Here is a 19,320-nt window from a genome sequence, read left to right as displayed (position 1 = left end):
AGGAAAGAATAAAGTTTGCCTTATCCTGCAAACACACACACACACACACACACACACACACACACACACACACACACACACACACACACACCACGGTTCTTCTCTGCACAGTCCTGCACTCATTGCAAGAGCTCAGACTGGAAAAGTGACATTAGACTGCTCAGTGCAGGTACTAATGTGAGGATTAAGCAGAGATTAACAAGATCTTCTTAATTCCATTAAGAGCAGCTATTCCAAGTAGAAGCCAGTGCTTGGCCAGTGGAGAGATTTCAACAACCAGCACATGTAATAGTTTAAGAACATAACGCAAATGGCTGATATAATAACATCTGTGTTAAGAAAAACAACATACGGTGTGTGATAAATAGACAAGCTTTATATTTATTGGATTTTTTTGTGCATACAAATGTTACAGTGCAGAGGGAATCAGAGTTATATAGAGTCCACAATGGAGTTATAACATTTATGACAAAAAAGGTTTTACATTGACAGAAGAATACAGCATCAGAAGATCAGCATCATCACCCCCCTCTTCCGTTGGTAAGATGGTTCGGTCCAGTGCGTTTAGCGATGAAGGGAATGCCGGGAAAAGTGGAGGACTTGAAGCTGTGATTTAAAAAAATTTAAAAAGATGGGAAATATCATGAGACTTCAATATCATGTGCAATATGTGACAAAATATGTAATTCAAATCATCGAAATACAACACAATACAAAGGTATATTCACCCTACAGCAGACAATCTATAGTTTGTATAGGATTGTATTTTATAAAACAGTCAGTAATACTGTAAATTAATCTTACTTATATTTTTCAAATTGCTGATTCACAATATCTATTTGTCATTTAAACATCCATTTGTTTTTTTTAGGATGTGATTTTCCTGGTTTGTACAATACTTGTTTCTTTTCTGATCAATTTTCTTTTTAATTTTAGTCTTAATTCCGTGTAAAAATAAAAAAAGATCTTCCATAAACGTCTTGACATTCTTGATTATCTGCTTGTGAAATGAGTGATGTGATTTGTTGCTTTGAAAGATCGTTTCTGTATTATAAGCCTTGATTATTTGATTATCTGTGTAACACCGCAGGACTTATGTTTCATGATTAAAAAAATGAATGATAATAGTTCGTAGTCATTTGTGTGAACTTACATTTGATTAAGATGTTCTTCCTTATGCATCATGATCCCTCAGACAGGGTTTTTATACAGACCTGGAAGGCATCTATCAGATCTTTACAGGCCTCCTCTCCCTTCTCTCTGACACTGAAACACAACGCTGTATTTACAAAACACACTTCACACTCTCTGCACATCTCGCTGGGTTATCCTCTTTGCCATAATAACATGGTTTCAGTTTAAATTGTGCAAATGTATGATGTAAATGTGGAGACGTGTAAATGAAATGAACACATCAGAAGTCACCTGAAACTGTGTGGAGGACATGTCTACATGTGCATCAAAGGAATTATTACAGTACAGCTTGATAATGAAGCACTCAAACCCCTACAAGCTGCTTTAATCTGCATGTGTTGAAGTACAAGAGGAAGATTGAGTAAACTGTGCAGCAGCAGCTCCACTGACACGAATCACAGCTGCACGTGTACACACACAAACCGTCTGCTGCTTCTTCATGTAACACAAACCAACAGCCTGGAATGTGCCGACCCCTGCAATAGGTCATACATGTGGAAGTCTATTTTAAACCACAGGTCTATTTGTGCTTCTCAAGACATGTATGTGACTGTAAGGGCCCTCTGTAAATGTCTTAAAACTGAAAGATGTGAGCAAGTATTCTGCGTGAACTCTAATTAGACTTAATGATCTCAGCATGGGTGCTCTTACAAGCTGAGCCCAGATGAGAAGTTAATATGAATACATTGGATGTCCCGCAGAGAAGTCAATAAGTCGTGACTGAGAATGGCCATGTGGATGTAATAGAAAGTGATAGCTATTTAGTTGGAACCCAAACACAGTTAATTTATCTTCCCTCAGGGCACAAAGTTATACAAAGACACTCTGTACTGGCACTTACACTCACCAAAGACTATGTAATGTAATGTCTATTTGTATAAATATAAACTTCAGCATCTATAACTGTACCTTCATTTCAGTCAGAACTCACCATTTGTCAAAGTCCTCTTTGATGACCTGGCATGGTGCCGGCACAGCTTCGTTGGAGTCTGGCATTTTTGACAGAGAAGAGCTGAAGTTTGTGGTGGTGCGTTGCTGCAAGAGCTGCAGTCAAGTATGGTTACAGGGAGGGAGGGAGGGAGGGAGGGAGGGAGGAGGGAGGCATGACAGTGAGTGTGATGAACTCGAAATAAATTAATCATCTGCAAGAGATTGCTCAATTTGATTTATAATCCCTACTTTTTTTCTCCAGCTTTTCCATATTTTCCTTTTGGCAAAATGTTAAAGTGAGTTTTGTATCTTTGCTCCTTCCTCTTAGTTAACCTTTGTCGATTATATTATTTCCTATTTATGTACATTAACCTGTTAACTGTAGCCTTTCATTCCTGTCCTTTGTTTGACTGTCTTTCTAATGAATATGCAGATAGCTGACCTTTTGAGTCAATCATTATGCATTACAAAGACCTCATAATGCATCTAAAATACTCACCACAGGGAAGGGTCTTTTCCTGAAAAGAGATGGGAAAGCCTTACTCTGTTTTACACTGCTTTGTTGGCTTAAGAGGTTGAGAGTTGTAGAAAAATATGACAAACCATAGGAGATACTTTGTTTCCCCTGTTTGAACATGTGCAAATATCTTATCCCACCACAGATAACTAATATCTCAAAAAGTGCAAACGTTAAAATGGATCAAATGTTGTAGTAACTTAGTATTTACAGTATTGTAGATACACTTCACCACTAGAGGGCAACACACACTCATATACACGATGATGACAAATGGGTCTCCAGAGTGTGTGCATCATTGTTACCTATAAACAAAAGAGATCACGTTCAGCAATATTAACTAGTTTAAAAGCGTGTTGTTGTATTGTAATAATGTTCTGATAGTATCTTGGTTGATGTATGCTATAGAGGAGATAGTGACAGATGGTAAAGCCAATCACAGTGCATCAGAAAACCCTGGTCAAAATATGAAATACGAGCATGAGCAAAAGCATCGCTCTGTCTTGCTGCAAGTGATTCCTCCTTTATAATGACCATAATATCCAGTGTGCCATCTGCTGGCGTACAAATCAAGTGCACACGAGGTCTGGCAGACAGGTTCTCCAAATAATAAAATTAGCAACAAAAAAAGAGCCTAAAACAGGTCTTGGTATCTTCAGGAATGTTGGCATTTGTAAGGGAGAAATTCCCCCCTATTTGCATGCCACTGATTATAGGCAAACTGCAGACTAATTAACCATCTGACTGGAGGCAGGAAATACCGCTGTCTCTCAAACAGGCTGCACATTTCGGATGTGAATTTGCAAAGCTACTGCTGAAGGCCTATTTAAATCTGGTTATCACTGGAATTTCTTTTGCACTCGAATGCGTCTCAGCCAATCGCAGCGTTCAGGACAGACATCTGACTATTTTTGTTCGTGTAAAATGTAGTTTAAATTAATAATTGGCCTCTAAATAAGCTGGAAATCTGGAAAAGCATGCAGGGCTGGTTTGCAGACTGAGGGCCGGTGAATGGAGGTCACCGCAGACATTGAGTGAGTCTCAGCGGTGAGACAGAGAGGGGAGAGGGAGGACGGACAGCGGCCAGCCGCCTTCAAAAATGGCGTCTCCGGAGGAAAATGAGTAAAAAATATTAAATCGCGGCCTGTATTCTTTACATTTCCTCGGTCGGTATTTATGTTTTATCGCAGTGTTTTATTTGTATCCTGTGCAGGAAAACTCGTCGTCTCTTTTACTTGAACGGCCAAAGAAAGCAGAAATCAGAGGAGCGAGCATTTGGGGGAAATAAAGGCAGCCCTGTTGTATTTTGATGCGTCGTTAGTGACAGCTAGCATCTGCTGCTAGCCCCACAGCTCTGCTCCGGAGGGGGGGTGGGAACGATTTGCATTCAAAGGAAAAAAGGGATTTTGAAATTGGGGATTTCTTTTGCTCGTCTGTGGGGAGTGATTGCTACCAACGTGGCCCCGTCGATTGCAATCCTTTTTTTTTTTTCTGCTTCTGGTTGCTAGCATCGTAGCAAGGACTAGCCTAAAGAAAGGGGAGGAGAGACGGTGAAAAGGACGCATTCAAATCAAATGTTTATCAGCAATTCGTCCACCACCGGCCAAATCCGCGGCATCTTCATCATGACCATGACTGATTTTGGACTAAATCTGCATTCGTGGAAATGATAAATGTGAAAGGCGTAGGAAAAGGAGAAAGACTGGCTTTTTTTGGAGGTGGTTGGATTATAACCCCGTAGACCCCCCTCTTTTTTCATCCAGCTTTCTCCTCCTCCCCTCCATTTCTCTTTCAATATGCTGTTTTCCACTCCTGAGGACTTGCTTATGAAACCGGGGAAAATAGCCTGAAACCGAGAACGGGGAAAGACTGGATTTTTTTCCGTAATCTGCGTTGCGACGTTCTCGTTGCTTTCGTCCTCATCGCACACATTGTACACCAGATAAATGGATAGAAATTACCCGGGAACAGGATTTGGTGATTTGGGCGCAGGAGCAGGATGGAGTTACGAGAGATCGGCTAAAGCAAGGTATGCATTTGATTCAGACAATGTGCATGCATCACTGGTACTTTGCAGGGCATGGTGTGGCCCATGTAAACAAATTGTCGCCATTGGGTTCATAAATAGTACCATGCCATGCCATTATGTGCAGTGCATTGTCATCCAAACAGTTGCATAGTAATAATATTATAAACAGGAATAGAGCAGTGTGCGTGTCGTGGGGGTGGGCGGGGTGGAGAAAGGAAAGGTTGGGGATATGAATTGAATGTGATTGACAGACGTGGGTTTTAGGTGGACCTGGCGGGGTGGAGGTGGGGGTATGTCTGGAGCATCCATAGGAATTATTGTTCCCTGTGTGCAGGCCTGGACACAGACCCTGATGGATAAATTCATTTAATTTATAGCTACTGCGAAGAGTGCAGACGCAGCAAACCCCCTGACAGACATCAACAAGAAGAACTGATGCATATTACCCGGGGAGATGCATTTAATTAAAAACATTTTTTTTTAAGTGTTACGTTGTAAAGAAAACAGGAAATAAAAAATCTTGAAGTGGTGATGGTGCCATACTCCAAATAAAATTGAGATTTCTAATGCATTTTGCCCAAGCGTGATCTAGATAATTGGTGATGGATTTTGGATGGTTTATGTTAATTTGCATAATTAAATTGTGAAATATTCCCTCAACTTTTAACTTGCAATTTGCTGTTTGTATAAAATAAAAAAACTAATGTCAGGGTGGATTTATAAGATGATGAAAATTGCAATGGCTGTGCAAGATAGCTCTGTCTTGTAGCTTTGCGTTAGCCTGCAAGCTAGCGTTATGTTGCATGGAAGTCAGTTGAGGCCTGTGCTCGCAAGCATCATTATGCGCTTTTAGCTGCACATATTTGAGATATGCAGACTCATATTTATCTGCTTTATACAGTCGAAAGCCACCATGCTCCTATTGGAAGTGATATTTGGCGAAACAAACCTGGCTAGTGGCTGGTGTTTGCATGCAGCTTAGCTTGTATTTGCGTCGACTTGCACCATCCAGCTGTTAGCTACATCGACATAATCAATTGTTGCAGACAAATTAATCATACGTCTTTGGTATATATTGAGGAAAATAGTTTTTTCACTTGGTCTAAATTTGCACATTGGATACCAATGGTCTATTTCCATGTAAAAGACTCGACTGGCCCTGCAGTTTGGGCCTAGTCTCTGCATTTGTACCATAGCTACTGTGCATTGCTGCTAGGCGGTGTTAGCAGTAGCACAAATGCTAGCATGTTATCTGGCCAGCCAGGCAGCCACGCATTTCATCTGTCTTTTGTAAAGCAAAGTTCTGCAACTGGCAAATCCTCAGCGTTAATAAATAAGCTTATTTAGTTTGTAAATGTATAAATTATGTAATGTTTGAGTCTTCTGGGCCCATTATTATAATAATTGCTAATTAACTATATTATTTTTGCATGACTTTACATTGCTGGTTTGACAGATTTGCATCTACTGTAATAAACTTTGGTATAATGCCCAAGTTGTAATTCTGTTTAGATATTGATTGGGGGGGGAAAAAATCCTTAACCAATAATCCATCCAATTAATCAATTAACCTAAAATATACATCAGCAAGTTGGTTTTTCATATGAAAGCTACTGTTTGAGAAGTTACACATGGAGACGAAACAAATTAACAGCCTTGAGTTGATGTGTGGATTTTTAATTAAAGAACAATTTACTTGCATGTCGGAATTTGTGTATTTTTCTCAAGGGTCACATTTTGGGAACAGATTAAGTTTATGTAAATTTACTCTGAAATTAATGACACTTCACAATTTCCAACTCCCCTTTCTCCATAGTCTTGTGTATGGGAGCTCCAGATCATCCCACCCTGAGTCTGAGCTCCTTCACCGACAAGCCTACGCCACCCCACACCCTCTGCAGGGCTATGCCACCAATCACCACCCAGGGAGCGCTGGCCAAGGCGGGGCTTGGGGAGCAGCTGGACGGAGTTTGGGTGAGATAAATGTCATACCTTCCATGTCAGCACCATAAGGGGCCCCAGCAATGAATTATTATGTCTCTCCATGCAGGCCCTGGTAGATTGTCATTGAGAAATGTGCACATTATAGCTCAATAGAGTCGAAGCCCTAGATGTTAAAGTCTGTAGTCTCTCAGCAGTCATTCCCATACAGGGTTGTTTTCCGAAACAGGTTGATGTACTTATAGTTACACTAGCAACTACTGACGTCCTGATTTAGGATGTATTATGATTTTATCTACATCTCTGCAATTAGCCACACATGTTTGCATACTTTATCACTTAATTAATTTGCATGGTTCTGTCTTTCCTTCCCATAGGTCTGTCGGGGCTCTTTGACACTGGCCTCCACCATGCCAGCCCCTCTGCCCCCGATGCCTCCGTCATGAATCTGATCTCAGCCCTAGAGTCTCGGGGTCCCCAGCCTCCGCCCTCCGCCTCCTCCCTTCTTTCCCAGTTCCGCACGCCATCCTGGCAGACAGGTGGGTCTTTGTTAGATCATCCCTCATGTGTTGACATTCAAACGGGCCCCACAGTCAATATGACATTTAAAGAACCTCCCAATGTTTAGCTGCATTATTATTCGACTAGGTTACTATTTGAGCATTTTCATATACCATTTAAACACTTTACTGCACTTGTTACTCTAGAATACTTTAAAAGTTTTTTTTATTGCTTCTTTATTTGATAAATTAAATGACAGCTTGATGGATTCTGAGTAATTTTGCAATATGTCTTCATTTCCTAACAGCGATGCACACACCTGCTCCTCCTGAACTATTCATCTCTGGAGCCCTTCCTGGCTCCGGCTCTTTCCCCTCCTCCTCAGCTCTCTCAGCCTATCAGCATCCAGCATCCTTCTCCAGCCGCCCCTTCCCTACAGCTTCCCTTTCCCTCCAGGACACGCCCACATTTAGTCCCACATCCAATGGCCTGCTCTCCCCACACGACCCCTTACTACACATCAAGGCCCCTTCCCAGTCTAGCCTGGGTTTTGATAGACTCCTGTCCTCGCAGGGTGCTGCAGCAGCCGCCTATAGGGGCAGTCAGGATCCCACGAGTGCCACATCAGCCCAGGCGTCCTCTGCCAGGCACCTGCAGTCACACCAGTTCAACCTGCTGTCATCACAGCTCCAGGACCAGTCGTCCCAGCTGTACAATTCATCAGTCTTTTCCTCAGCGCAGTCCCAGCCTCAGTCCCAGTCCAATTCGGCTCAGGAACGGGCTGTTCCCCGGCAGGACAGCGTTATCAAGCACTACCAGCGGCCCACGCCAGCTCAGTCACAGCTCTCATCCTCTGCTGCCCACTCCCTTCAGCACTACCTCAGCTGTGGGGGGGCGGGGTACCAGCAGATTGCCACCCACCACAGGCACGCTGGCCTTTCCTGCAGCCCACTGGGCGACCAGAGCCCCTCATCTGACCTCAAGCCCCCCTCTCGCACTGAGCAGTATCGGCCAATCATCCAGCCTCCCTATTCTTCCTCCTCCCCCTCCTCGTCTTCTTCCTCCGCTGGGAAAGGTACCAAAAGCAGCTCCAGCAGTGGCTATTCTTCTGCCAGTTCAGCATCATCCTCAAGAACTCCCCACACACCCCCTTCTGCTTCCTCTACCTCCTCATCCTCCTCCTCTTCTTCTGCCACCTCTGGGGCTCATCCTGCGAACTCGATCTCCAGCTCCAGCTCCAGCGCAGCCCCTTCCAGGCAGCAGCCACCCCCTCAGCCAGCTCCTCCTCCCCCAGCCCCACAGCAGCCCCCTGCCACCTCCTCGTCAGCCCCACAGTCTCTCCCCAAATCCTGCCTCTCAGGCTATGGTTCTCCTGTGCCCTCAGTGAAGAACCCCACCTCTGCTCTTACTGGTCAGACTCCACCCCAACAACAGACACAGTCCTATTCTCCTAATCAGCCCCCCACTTCCCACCTTGCTCAGTCTTACGGAGGCTTCAGTTCACCACAAGCCCAAGACCTGAGCTCAGGTACGGGTGGGAAAGGTTATGGGAGTTTAGGAGGGCGAAGCCAGTCTTACCCCACTGATATATATGGAGCTGACTCTGCTTATGGATCACTTCCATCCTCTCTTGGTGGAGCTGGAAGCCCATCATTAGGCTACGGAGCTCCAGGTCACTCACCTGCCCTTTTACGGTCAAGCGGTTCATCAGGAAGTGGAGCATCTGCGGGAGGAAGCAGCAGCGGCACAGGAAGTGGGAACTCTGGGTCAGGAGGAGGAGCGGGAAATAGTATGACCAATGAGAGAGGTGGAAGTGGTGGAGGGTCTTATCATATTCCAGACTCCAGCCCCTCTCCATCAGGAAACTCAGGCATCATCCGTCCAGGGTTGCACTCTCCCGTGCCTACCTGTCCCACACAATCTCCAGGAGGTGCAGGCTCTAATAAATACATCTCCTCAGTTCTCTCCCCCACCTTCCTCGCCTCCCCGCAGGGATACCCCGACACCAGAGGCCCCAGCTCCCAACCTCAGTCCTATCATTCCACCTCCTCCAAAACAAAGGCGGACACTTCAATGCTCGGAGTGGGCTCTCAGAGATCCCAAGAGGAAGTAGACGACGACGATGAGTTCTTGATCCAGCACCTGCTGCAAGCGCAGGCAAGTCCCGCTCCTCAGGCTGGTCATCACCATCCTCAACAACAATCACAACAGACGTCCCAACAAACACAGCCTCAGCCCCAGTCAGTGCCCTCAACCACTGATTCAGGCAAAGGGCTGAGCTATGACATGGGTAAGAGCTCTGAGGAGAGGTACCACCCTCAGAGTGTCATACGTACCCACAGTGCCACATCTACTGGTAATGCAGGGGCGGTTGGGTCCATCTCAGGGCTGGAAACCCAGCTGGAGATGTCACTAAAGAAACAACAACAGCAGCAGCAACATCAACAACACCATCATCAACAGCAGCAGCAAAGGAACGAGAGGTCTGCTGGAAGCAGCCGGAGCGGTGGAGGGAGGGGCAGCGCTGAACAAGTGCACTCCCATCTCCATCACCATGACAACCTAGGCTCGGTAGTCCACTATGGGCGGGGTGACCCATACAGTCAACACTCCCTTGCACCCCAACACTCCTCACACAGTCAGCACGTGTCCTCTCATTCACAGATACCGTCCCACTCCCAAATGGAGCTCCAAAAGAAGCCACAGGACCGTGCTGAAATTTCTTATCCGCGCAAAACGCCGGAACTCCAGCAACAGCATTCCCAGTCTCAAGCTCCTGCCTCCCTCATGGACTCTCCCACTGATCAATCCCGTCAGCCACCACACCTGCTCCAGTCGGTGCTGTCCCACACCACCCGCAACAAACTGGAGCCACATCAGCAGCACCACAAGATGGATTCTCACCAACAACACCAACACCACAAAATGGACTCTCATCAGCAACACCAACAGCATCACAAAATGGACTCTCACGCCCAACAGCAGCAGCAGCAGCACTCTATAAGCCAACAGCAAGCTGTAATGGAAGGTGGCGGTGGAACACTTGGCTCAAGTAAACATCAGACTCAGTCTCAGTCTCAAACCACCCAGCTCCAACTTCAACTCCAGTCGCAGGCTATGGAGGTGGCAGCGGCTCACTACAACCACGGGCCCCCTCCGCATCAGCACGAGCAGAGCCAGGTCAAACAAAGCTCAGTGGTGTCTTCCTTGGACATGCTCGAGCGCTCCCTCTCTCAGACCTCCAGCACAGACGTAGCTGTTGCAGAAGACCGACGCGGCGGAGCAGGTAGTGGGGGAAGGAGCGGCGGTAGCAGTGAGCGCCACAGGCAGCAGCAGGAGCAGCAGCAGAGGCAGCACCCATCCCACCATCACTCGCAGCAACACTCGGCCTCCGAGCTCCACTCCTTCCTCTCTGAGCCCGACATCGGCTTATCCACCCCGCCTCACATGCACCATCTTTCACAGCACCACGCGCAGCAGCACCAACAAACCCACTCTCACCACCCTCACCACATACCCCCACCGTCTGCCTCGGCCCACTCCCAGCCTCAGCCTGACCCACAGCAGACATCATCCCAGCTCACCCCTCAGCAGAGCCAGCTGGACCAACAGCGCTCCGAGCAGCACCAGTTTGACAACGTCAGCCCAGTGGAGAAATCGGACCAGAATCAACAAAGCAACCGCTTCGTACCCTTAACTTCCATCTGCTTCCCGGACTCCCTCCTTCAGGATGAGGACCGCTCCTTTTTCCCAGGAATGGAAGACATGTTTTGTGCAGAGGACTACAAGTCGAGCTGTGCAGGACCGGGACAGGAGGAGATGAATGAGAGCCACACTGGGCAAGAGGGAATGGATTCCATGAAAGCCGGACAAGGTGGAGGTGGTGCAGGGGGAAGTGGTGGAGGTAGCTATGACATAATGGGACACCATGGCGGAGATCAGGGTTATGAACCATACTGTCACGGCCTGGAAGAGCCCAGCAACAACACCATGACTCTGGATCTAGACTCCCTTAAAACCCACGAGCTCCCTTCCACTGTGAACACTGAACAGCTGGGATTAATACAGTCCCAGGCCCCAGCTATGGGTATGGGCTCCAATACTGCTGGTCCCAACTCTGGAGCCAAACTGTCCTCTGGGCCCGGAGGACCTAGCCAAGGCGCTGGTTCTGGAGGCCTCCAATCGCCCATTTTCTGCTCGTCTCGTCCCAAGAAGCTCCTCAAGTCCAGCTCCTTCCACCTGTTAAAGGAGCGTCGGGACCCCAATACACTGCCTAAGAAAAGTTACGCTCAAGAATATGAGTTTGAAGATGATGAAGATAAAGCCGACCAGCCAGCCGACATCCGGTTGAACAGCCGGAGGCTCCCGGACCTTTTGCCAGACTTGGTGTCCAGCTGCAGAAAAGGAGGAGGGGGAAGTGGCTCTCTCAGCCCTTTAATGGGTGACATTGACTTCTACCACTCCTCTGGCTACTCCGCTATGGGTTCACACTCTCTTCAGCCTCAGGATGGACCCAAGAAGAGGGGCCGAAAGCCCACTAGACCCAAGAGAGAAGGTCCCCCGAGGCCAAGAGGCAGGCCTCGCATCCGCCCCATGCCTGAGCCTTTCACTCCACGAGGGATGATGGGGGAGATGGGTGCTACAACAACAACAACAGGAGGTGGATTCAATGTGGAGGGACGAGGTAGGGGTAGGGGCCGTGGAAGCCGAGGTAGAGGACAAAGGAGGGAGGATATGTACATGGAAATGAGCGGGAAGGAGCAGGATCAGATGCACCAGCATCACCTCAATCAGCAGCAGCCTCAGCAGCTCCATCACCAGCCCCAGCAGCAGATACACGAGCCCATTCCTCCTCTGAAGGTCAGTGGCATTCAGTCTCTCAAAGGCTTGGAAATGTTCAAACTAATTAAAAATAATAATAATAAATTGTATTTGTAGAGCGCCTTTCAAAGCTAAAAGCATCTGTCTCAAGGCGCTACAAATTCATTAAAGCAAAGGTGTGTTGCATATAAATATAAAAACAATATATCTGTACTTTCAGGCAAAGTTACTTTACATTAGTGCTGCAACTAACTAATAATAATAATAATAATAAAATAAAATGTATTATCGATGAATCTTCCAATGATTTTCTGTTTTAATTAATTGTTTGTTCTATAGAAGAAGTCTTTTTTAAATGTCTAGTTTAGTTCAAAACTCAAAGATATTCACTTTAATATGAAATATTTTTATTTGATTGGCTGCAAACAGCATTTTCTTTGTATAAAAATCAATTACGATAATTATCTTTCTGTCCATCGTCAACACAACGTTGCCCCTCTGCTTGAAATCTTACCATTTTTCTTTCTTTTGTTTTTAGATTAAATTACCAATTGGTACCCTGTCCTCCTCCGATGCCTTGCTGAGGACGGACTCTTTGTCTGGCACTGACCCTGCTTTGTCGGACGGCTCAGTGGGCTCTGCTCCCTCACTTGGTTTAAGTCCTGGACCCCCCTGCAGCACTGAAAGCAACCGAAGTCAGGACAAGAACAAGCTGAAGAACCAGATGATGAGTGACGGAGTGGATGACGAGGGACTGGAGGAAAGGGTAAGAGCTACATGATTGTGTCTTTGCTAAGTACGGCAGAAAAAGCAAAAGAATTGAACTGAGTTCATTGCTCGATTAGTTGTGGAGTTAAGTCTCTCGTGTGTTTTACTTTTCAGGGCGATGAGAAGGACTCTGAGTCCAAAGCCGGCTTTGTCGCTTCATTCTTGGACTTCCTCAAGACGGGGAGGAGACCTCCAGGCTTGGACATCTCACCAGGAATGGAACATGACAATGGTGAAACCTCACCCTGTAAAGCGGGAGGTCTGCGCCCGATGTCTCCCGGGCCTCCTCCACCGCCACCTGCATTCGGGGACAGTGAAGGGAATGGGGGTCTGACTCTGGGCAACTGCCCCAGCCCCAAACGCTTGGAAGATGAGCTGAAGAGGAACCTGGAGACCTTGCCTTCGTTCTCCTCTGATGAGGAGGACTCCGTCGGAAAGAATCAGGACCTCCAGAAGAGCATCTCCTCCGCCATTTCTGCTCTGTACGACACTCCTCAGCTAAACTCTAACATCCAGACCCCGCTACCTCCATCACCTCTCCAGCCTCATGCTATCCACTCGCCACTTACTCCCACACTGCAGCCCCCCACGCTCAGCCCGCAGCCTACCATGCATACCCCTCACAACCTGCCCCATTCCAATGAGCCTGATGTCCTCCTTCCAGAAGAAGGAGACATGGATGAGAACAAAGAGGAGGAGAATGAGGAGGAGAGGAGCGCAGGAGGAGATGAAGAGTGTGATATGACAGAGGAGAGAGAGCCACAGCTGGAAACCCTGGGTGCCCCCAGTCTTGATTGTAAGTTAGCTTTTTATTCCTCTTTTCTACAGCTCAGCTGAGCTATGTTTCTTTGTCTAATAAAATGTCCTTTTATGTATTTGTTGAAAAACAAAAATGATTTAATTTAATTCTTGTGGCTGTTTTTTAAATTCTGGTGAATTGACCTTAACTTTGCCCTTTTCTTCTTCCAGCGCCGCTCCCTGAGATTCCTTCAGAGCCAGAAACTCCTGAACCTCCCTCCTTTCCTCAATCTCCCGCCTCCTCCTCCTCTCCTTGTCACTCCCCCCTCCCTCCCCTCTCACTCCCCTCACCCCTGCCTCCTACCGAAGAGAAACAGCAGGAGAATTCCCAGCCTCCCAGCCCTGTCGCTTCCACATCCCCCTCTCCGTCATCTCCCCCACCCGCTACTCTCCCTCAGCCTGCCACTCCTCCTCTTCCTCCTCCTCCTCCGACTTCCCCTCCTCCCCCTTCAATTCAGAAGGAGTCTCCCATGCCATCTCCAGAGTCGCCCGCCTCTCCTGAAGAGCCCCCAGCTCCTAAGATCACCTCCCTACACCTCGCCCAGAAGCAAGAAGATGCCGCCATCGCAGGAGAGAGTGAGGAGGACGAGAGTGAGAGTGGAGGCGAGGGCATCTTCAGAGAAAGGGACGAGTTTGTTGTTCGGGTGGAAGACATTCGAACTCTCAAGGTATTTGAGTGGTGTTTGTCAGTTTAAGTACTTTGTTGGGAAAGCGCTGCTTGCTTTCTGGTGCAGAGGGAACAAACTGAATTATTATTTTATATATCAGTACAGCCTAAAAATATTGTTAAAGCCAAGGATAAACCAGTCGGGTTAGTCTTTAAATGAGTTGAAAGTTGATTCCGTCAGTAGAGATGTTTTACCTGTGTGTCTTGTGTTTGTGTACAGTTGGCCCTGCAGATGGGCCGTGAGCCTCCACCCATCTGGAGGGTGCAGAAAGCCCTGCTGCAGAAGTTCAGCCCAGAGATCAAAGATGGACAGAGACAGTTCTGCGCCACAAGCAACGTGAGTAACCGTAGTCAACTAACCACACCTGCAAACTGTCATGTTGATGTCGAAACTGTTCACAGTCCCAGCTACCTCATAGCTTATGATGAGTTGCACTGAAAGTTGTGCTATTGTGTAATGAAATCTCTGTAATCTGTTTCTGCCACAGTATCTTGGCTACTTCGGCGACGCCAAGAGGCGATACCAGCGAATCTATGTCAAGTTTCTGGAGAATGTCAACAAGAAGGACTATGTCAGAGTCTGCTCTCGGAGACCTTGGCGCAGAGCCACACCTGCTCTCAGGTACCAACATGCATATCAACATATCAATAATCCTATTCGTAATGAATTAAAGCAACATAATGTAAGACTCTGTATTTTTGCGATTTAGCACCCCTCCAGCTTCAGAGTGCAATTCCCTTACAACAGCGCTGTTGTAAAGCACTGAGCCTGAAGGGGAAACTCTCGATTAATAAATAAAAATATATATATATATATATATATATATATATATATATATATATATATATATATATATATATATATATATATATATATATATATATATATATATATATATATTATTTATTAATCGAGAGTTTCCCCTTATTATTATTCAGGCGCCAACCTGCGCTCATGAACTTTATGTTGCGATGGAGTGAATTACTTTGCTATGTCCTATCTATGTTTGGCAATGTATATGTTGATCTCTAAAGTGGTTCCTTCGTGTGTCACAGACGCCAGCCCCTCCCCAGAATGGCTTCCCCTCCTACTGCCACCCAGGCCCCACCGAAAGTAGAGAAAGAGGAGAGAGTGGCTCCGCCAGTCCAGCGCGAGCAGAGGGAAAAAACAAGAACCACGACGACAAAAGAACAACGGGAGAAGAAGGAGGCTCCAGCCGCTGTTCCCAAAGCGAAGGACAAAGAGAGAGAGCCTGAGAAGGAGAGGGAGAAGCGAGTACAGTCGCAGCAGGACAAAGTGGAGAAACGTGCTGCAGCAGCAGAACGAGGCAGAGTGAAGGAGGAGAAAAAAGCGGTGGAGAAAAAGGAGAAGGCTGAGCGCCCACCCAAGTCCAAGCCAGCCAAAGTGAAGGCGGAGCCACCGCCCAAGAAGAGGAAGAAGTGGCTGAAGGAAATACCTTCATCATCAGACTCGGACTCATCGGAGGAGGCAGCCAGTGAGAATGAGAGTAAGATGCCATTTAAAAGTCATTATAATAGAGTTACAATGCAGTTGTTTTTTATGTCCTGCACCATGGTAGTAGGTCGCTTTTTAACTCTGCTTCTCGTCCGCTCAGTGCCAGTAAAAGGTGGAGTGAACAACCGTGCCATGAGGGAGATGTTCAGGAGCTACGTGGAGATGCTGGTCAGCACAGCCCTCGACCCCGACATGATCCAAGCCCTGGAGGACACTGACGGTGAGAACTGCCTCCTTTTTTTAAAACAATCTTCTGACTTGCAGGAGGCAGAAATAGGCCTGTAGTGCGAGTTGGTTGTCTAACCTAACCCTGACCGTCCTGTCTGGTAGCATATTTCCTGCAGATTACATGTCTGCATTGAAACCGCTGCGTTGAGGCATTTTGAGGATATTTCTCTTCAAGTATCTGTGTGCAGTTTGGGCAGGTTGAATAAACATCACTGCCAGTTCAATTCATCCAGCTGGACAAACTGCGAAATCGTTGTGAATTCCGCATTATGCATATTCAGATTAATCTCTTAAGGGTTTTCAGAAATCCTAATAAACAAGGCACGACAGGTTGAATGGAAGCCGTGGGAACGCTTGATGGCCAGAAAGAGCTGCTTTGAATCTGCCCTAGGTATTTAAAATGATTGGCAGCTCCATGAATGATGACTAATGAAGCTTCCTTTAACTTGATTGGCCACCAGATGAGCTGTACCTCCCGCCGATGAGGAAGATTGACAGCATCATCAGCGAACAGAAGAGGAGGTTGTTGAGGAGAGTCAGCATGAGCTCTCAGCACCAGGTAATCCGTCCTGATTGTTCGGCTTCTCTCGCTGTGCCTCATGACTGAAATAATGTCCTGGATGCTGAAACAATCAGTCGTTTGGTTAGTCGATAAACTAAAAGAAGAATGCTCATTAGAAGAAAATTATAAATATTGGTAATGTAAATAATCCCTTACACAAACTCAAGTGAAAACATTTGTTTTAAGAGATGTTGTTTTCCTGCGTTAGTGTCTGACCTCTTTTGTTTTGTGTCCCCTGACAGGAGTTCCTGCATGCTTACCCCCAGATCATTGTAGACCCGCTGGACTCAGGATCGGTGAAGGTGCGGCTAAGCGGGGATGCTTACAACCGCAAGACCCTCAACAGAGTCAAAAAGACCCTGCCTAAACCACAGGTAGGTGTGTGTGTGTGTGTGTGTGTGTGTGTGTGTGTGTTTAGAGGCCTTTAATAGATGATTCAATGCATTTCAAATAAGCTGTTAAAGGGACAATTCACGCCAAAATCAATCGACACAAATTCTTTCTGGTTTCTGGGCGACACCGAAACCACGGCATCAATAAAATGAACTCTTACCGTAAAAAGCTCGACAGGTGAAGGATGCATCACTGAGGGCAGAGAGGGTAAAACACCTGCTTCCCCTCGAACACCTGCTGCGAGTTTCCAAACCTTCGCCACTTTCACTCTTTCTTACATGGAACTGTAAGAATAATAGTCACTGTCGCTTTATATTTTTCTGCATTTTAAAATAGTCTTAATCCTTTTTTTTTTTTCTAGGACCTTAAACTGTCAGGGGAGACGTATCGGATCTACAGTCTCTTCCACTCCCTGCATCACTATAAATACCACACCTTCTTACAGTGCAAGAAAGAGGTAAGCAAGCATGTTTCTAGTATTAGATTTGTGCCGCTTGGGGATCTGATTGTATATCAAAGATTGTCTTAGTTACTGTCAGAACTAAGATGCTACAAAAATGATCTCCAGTGTTTCCGGTGGAGTGGCATGACCACTAACCCGTTAATCAGCACGAGTGAATTAGAAAACCTTGAAACACTGTTAGACACGTTTACTGACGAGATTTTGTATATGTTTAACGGTAAAGCACAGATCGCATTAGATCTCATTAGCTGGCGTGGTCTTAAGACCCCGGTTTGAGTCTTGGTGTCACAATTGTCTCTGTTTCCGTCCCACATTTCCAGACCAACAGCATTGAGCAGGCAGCTGAGGACCCGGGCCAAGAGGAGGTGGTGCAGCAGTGCATGGCCAACCAGAGCTGGCTGGACACCCTCTTCAGCTCCTTCATCGAGCTGCTCACGCTCAGCACCAAAGCCTGAGTCCACCACAAAAAGAGAGAGAGATGGAGAGGGAGAGAGAGAGAGAATGGATTAAAGAGGATTAAAAATAAAACAAAATGAAGATACGAAAACGGAACGAGATGGATCCTACTGTACAGCCCCCCGACCCTCTTCAAATCTCTAGGATATGAGGATGAATTTTTAAGGCCCGTGACGAACACAAGGGGGTCTGTTCATGTGACCTCGGACACTGGCCTCTGTTCTTTTTCTTGTTGTTGATCACTGACTAAAGAAATGTCTTGCTTTGTGAGAAGGGGGGACCCCACCGGATCAGGGGTCACTGAGGGGGTCAAGAGGGAATTGACCGTTGGTGAAAAGGGAGCGACGCGAAGTGGAAGGACAAAGAAGAGGAGCCGCAACGCCAAGTCAACGGAGGAGCCACTGACATCTTGTTAACTGTGTGTCATGAAGACGATAGTTCAAAGAGAAACTATTACCACTTAGTTTTTACATAAATTATTTTTTTGAAGACTAACATCAGCTGTTGGCTTTTGAAAAGAGTGGAAGAGGGTGAGAATGCTTTTTAAACTGCGTGTAGAGTGTGCCGTGAGCAGCGTGAACATGGGACTCGTGCACGGATAGAAACATGAAATGTGTTAATAAACGCTCTCTCTCTCATCCCGTGCTAAGTGATGGGCAGCACCAGTCAGCTGTGTGATAATATATAAACACATTTTTATTATTTATATGAGGAGGTTTTTAACTTAAACTCTCACAAGCGCTGGGATGCTGCCCTGACATTTTAAATACCTTTTTATTTTCCACAGAATCAGTATACAGTCAGTAACCCACATATCCGAGCCGTCTTCCCCCTCTATACAAAAGAACAGACGTCGAGACAGAAATATCGTATCAAATACCGTGGGTGTAAAATAACTGAGGAGAAAAAAAAATAAGAAAAGGAAAAAAAGAGAATGGGGAAAATTTATTTGAAACTTAACATTGTTGTGCTTCAGTTCAATCATCAGTCATGCAGGTGCAAAGAAAAAGAAGTAAACTATCCATTTCCCATGTGGGAAGAAGGAGTATAAATAAGTAATATTTAAAGAGGAAATAGTCATTTCATTTTTATCATTTTGATGTTTGTGCATACTATGACTTATTTTGAAAACAATCTAATTTTCCATAAAAAAAGGAAAAAAAAGGCGTGTAAATATTGTACAGTTCTTGATGAAATTCTTTGTGCTTCTGTACATTAACTCTCCTGTATTTGAGAAACAAATAAAATCTGCAAAGAACAAATGGTGTCTCATTTCCCTACAGTGTGTCCCCCGTTACACCCATTTTTTTTAAAGGACATTATCACGTTACGGTGTGGTTATTGTTCCTGGGATGAAAACGTTTTTACACATTCCTCTGTGCTCACTTAAAATCTGTGTTTGTCTGAGAGTATCTGTATTTTTGGTAAGGTTATTAAAGCCTAAATATAGGAGCTGAGGTTCAACTTCAACTTCAACCACAAAAAAGTTATGCATTAACAAAACCAAAACTATCAATCAAATATAAATATGTATTT

General features: G+C 45.8%; 1 protein-coding gene and 1 long non-coding RNA gene across 3 annotated transcripts; one reads left to right on the top strand and one right to left on the bottom strand.

Moving 5' to 3' along the window:
- Positions 1–367: 367 nt before the first annotated feature.
- On the bottom strand, positions 368–3,163 carry LOC115024922 (uncharacterized). Of its 2 annotated transcripts, XR_003834165.1 has the most exons (4): positions 2,624–3,163; positions 2,126–2,238; positions 1,154–1,266; positions 368–606 (listed from the first exon to the last, which is right to left on the bottom strand). It is a non-coding gene; the product is annotated as an uncharacterized LOC115024922 (long non-coding RNA). The 2 variants fall into 2 exon arrangements; XR_003834164.1 differs by lacking the exon at positions 2,624–3,163 and having other exon boundaries at positions 2,126–2,579.
- A 334-nt stretch (positions 3,164–3,497) lies between these two features.
- On the top strand, positions 3,498–19,046 carry prr12a (proline rich 12a). The gene is made up of 15 exons (XM_029455823.1): positions 3,498–4,670; positions 6,487–6,644; positions 6,989–7,150; positions 7,420–11,972; positions 12,472–12,699; positions 12,816–13,497; positions 13,671–14,167; positions 14,387–14,503; positions 14,655–14,788; positions 15,223–15,674; positions 15,783–15,902; positions 16,372–16,469; positions 16,715–16,846; positions 17,227–17,322; positions 17,649–19,046. Exons 1-15 carry the CDS (start codon positions 4,588–4,590, stop codon positions 17,781–17,783), a joined length of 7,647 nt encoding a protein of 2,548 aa, XP_029311683.1. The 5' UTR covers positions 3,498–4,587; the 3' UTR covers positions 17,784–19,046.
- Positions 19,047–19,320: the final 274 nt, after the last annotated feature.

This window comes from Cottoperca gobio, chromosome 19 (assembly GCF_900634415.1).
Source record: "Cottoperca gobio chromosome 19, fCotGob3.1, whole genome shotgun sequence".
NCBI classification, from domain to species: Eukaryota; Metazoa; Chordata; class Actinopteri; order Perciformes; family Bovichtidae; genus Cottoperca; species Cottoperca gobio.
This window is presented reverse-complemented; position numbering and strand designations above follow the sequence as displayed.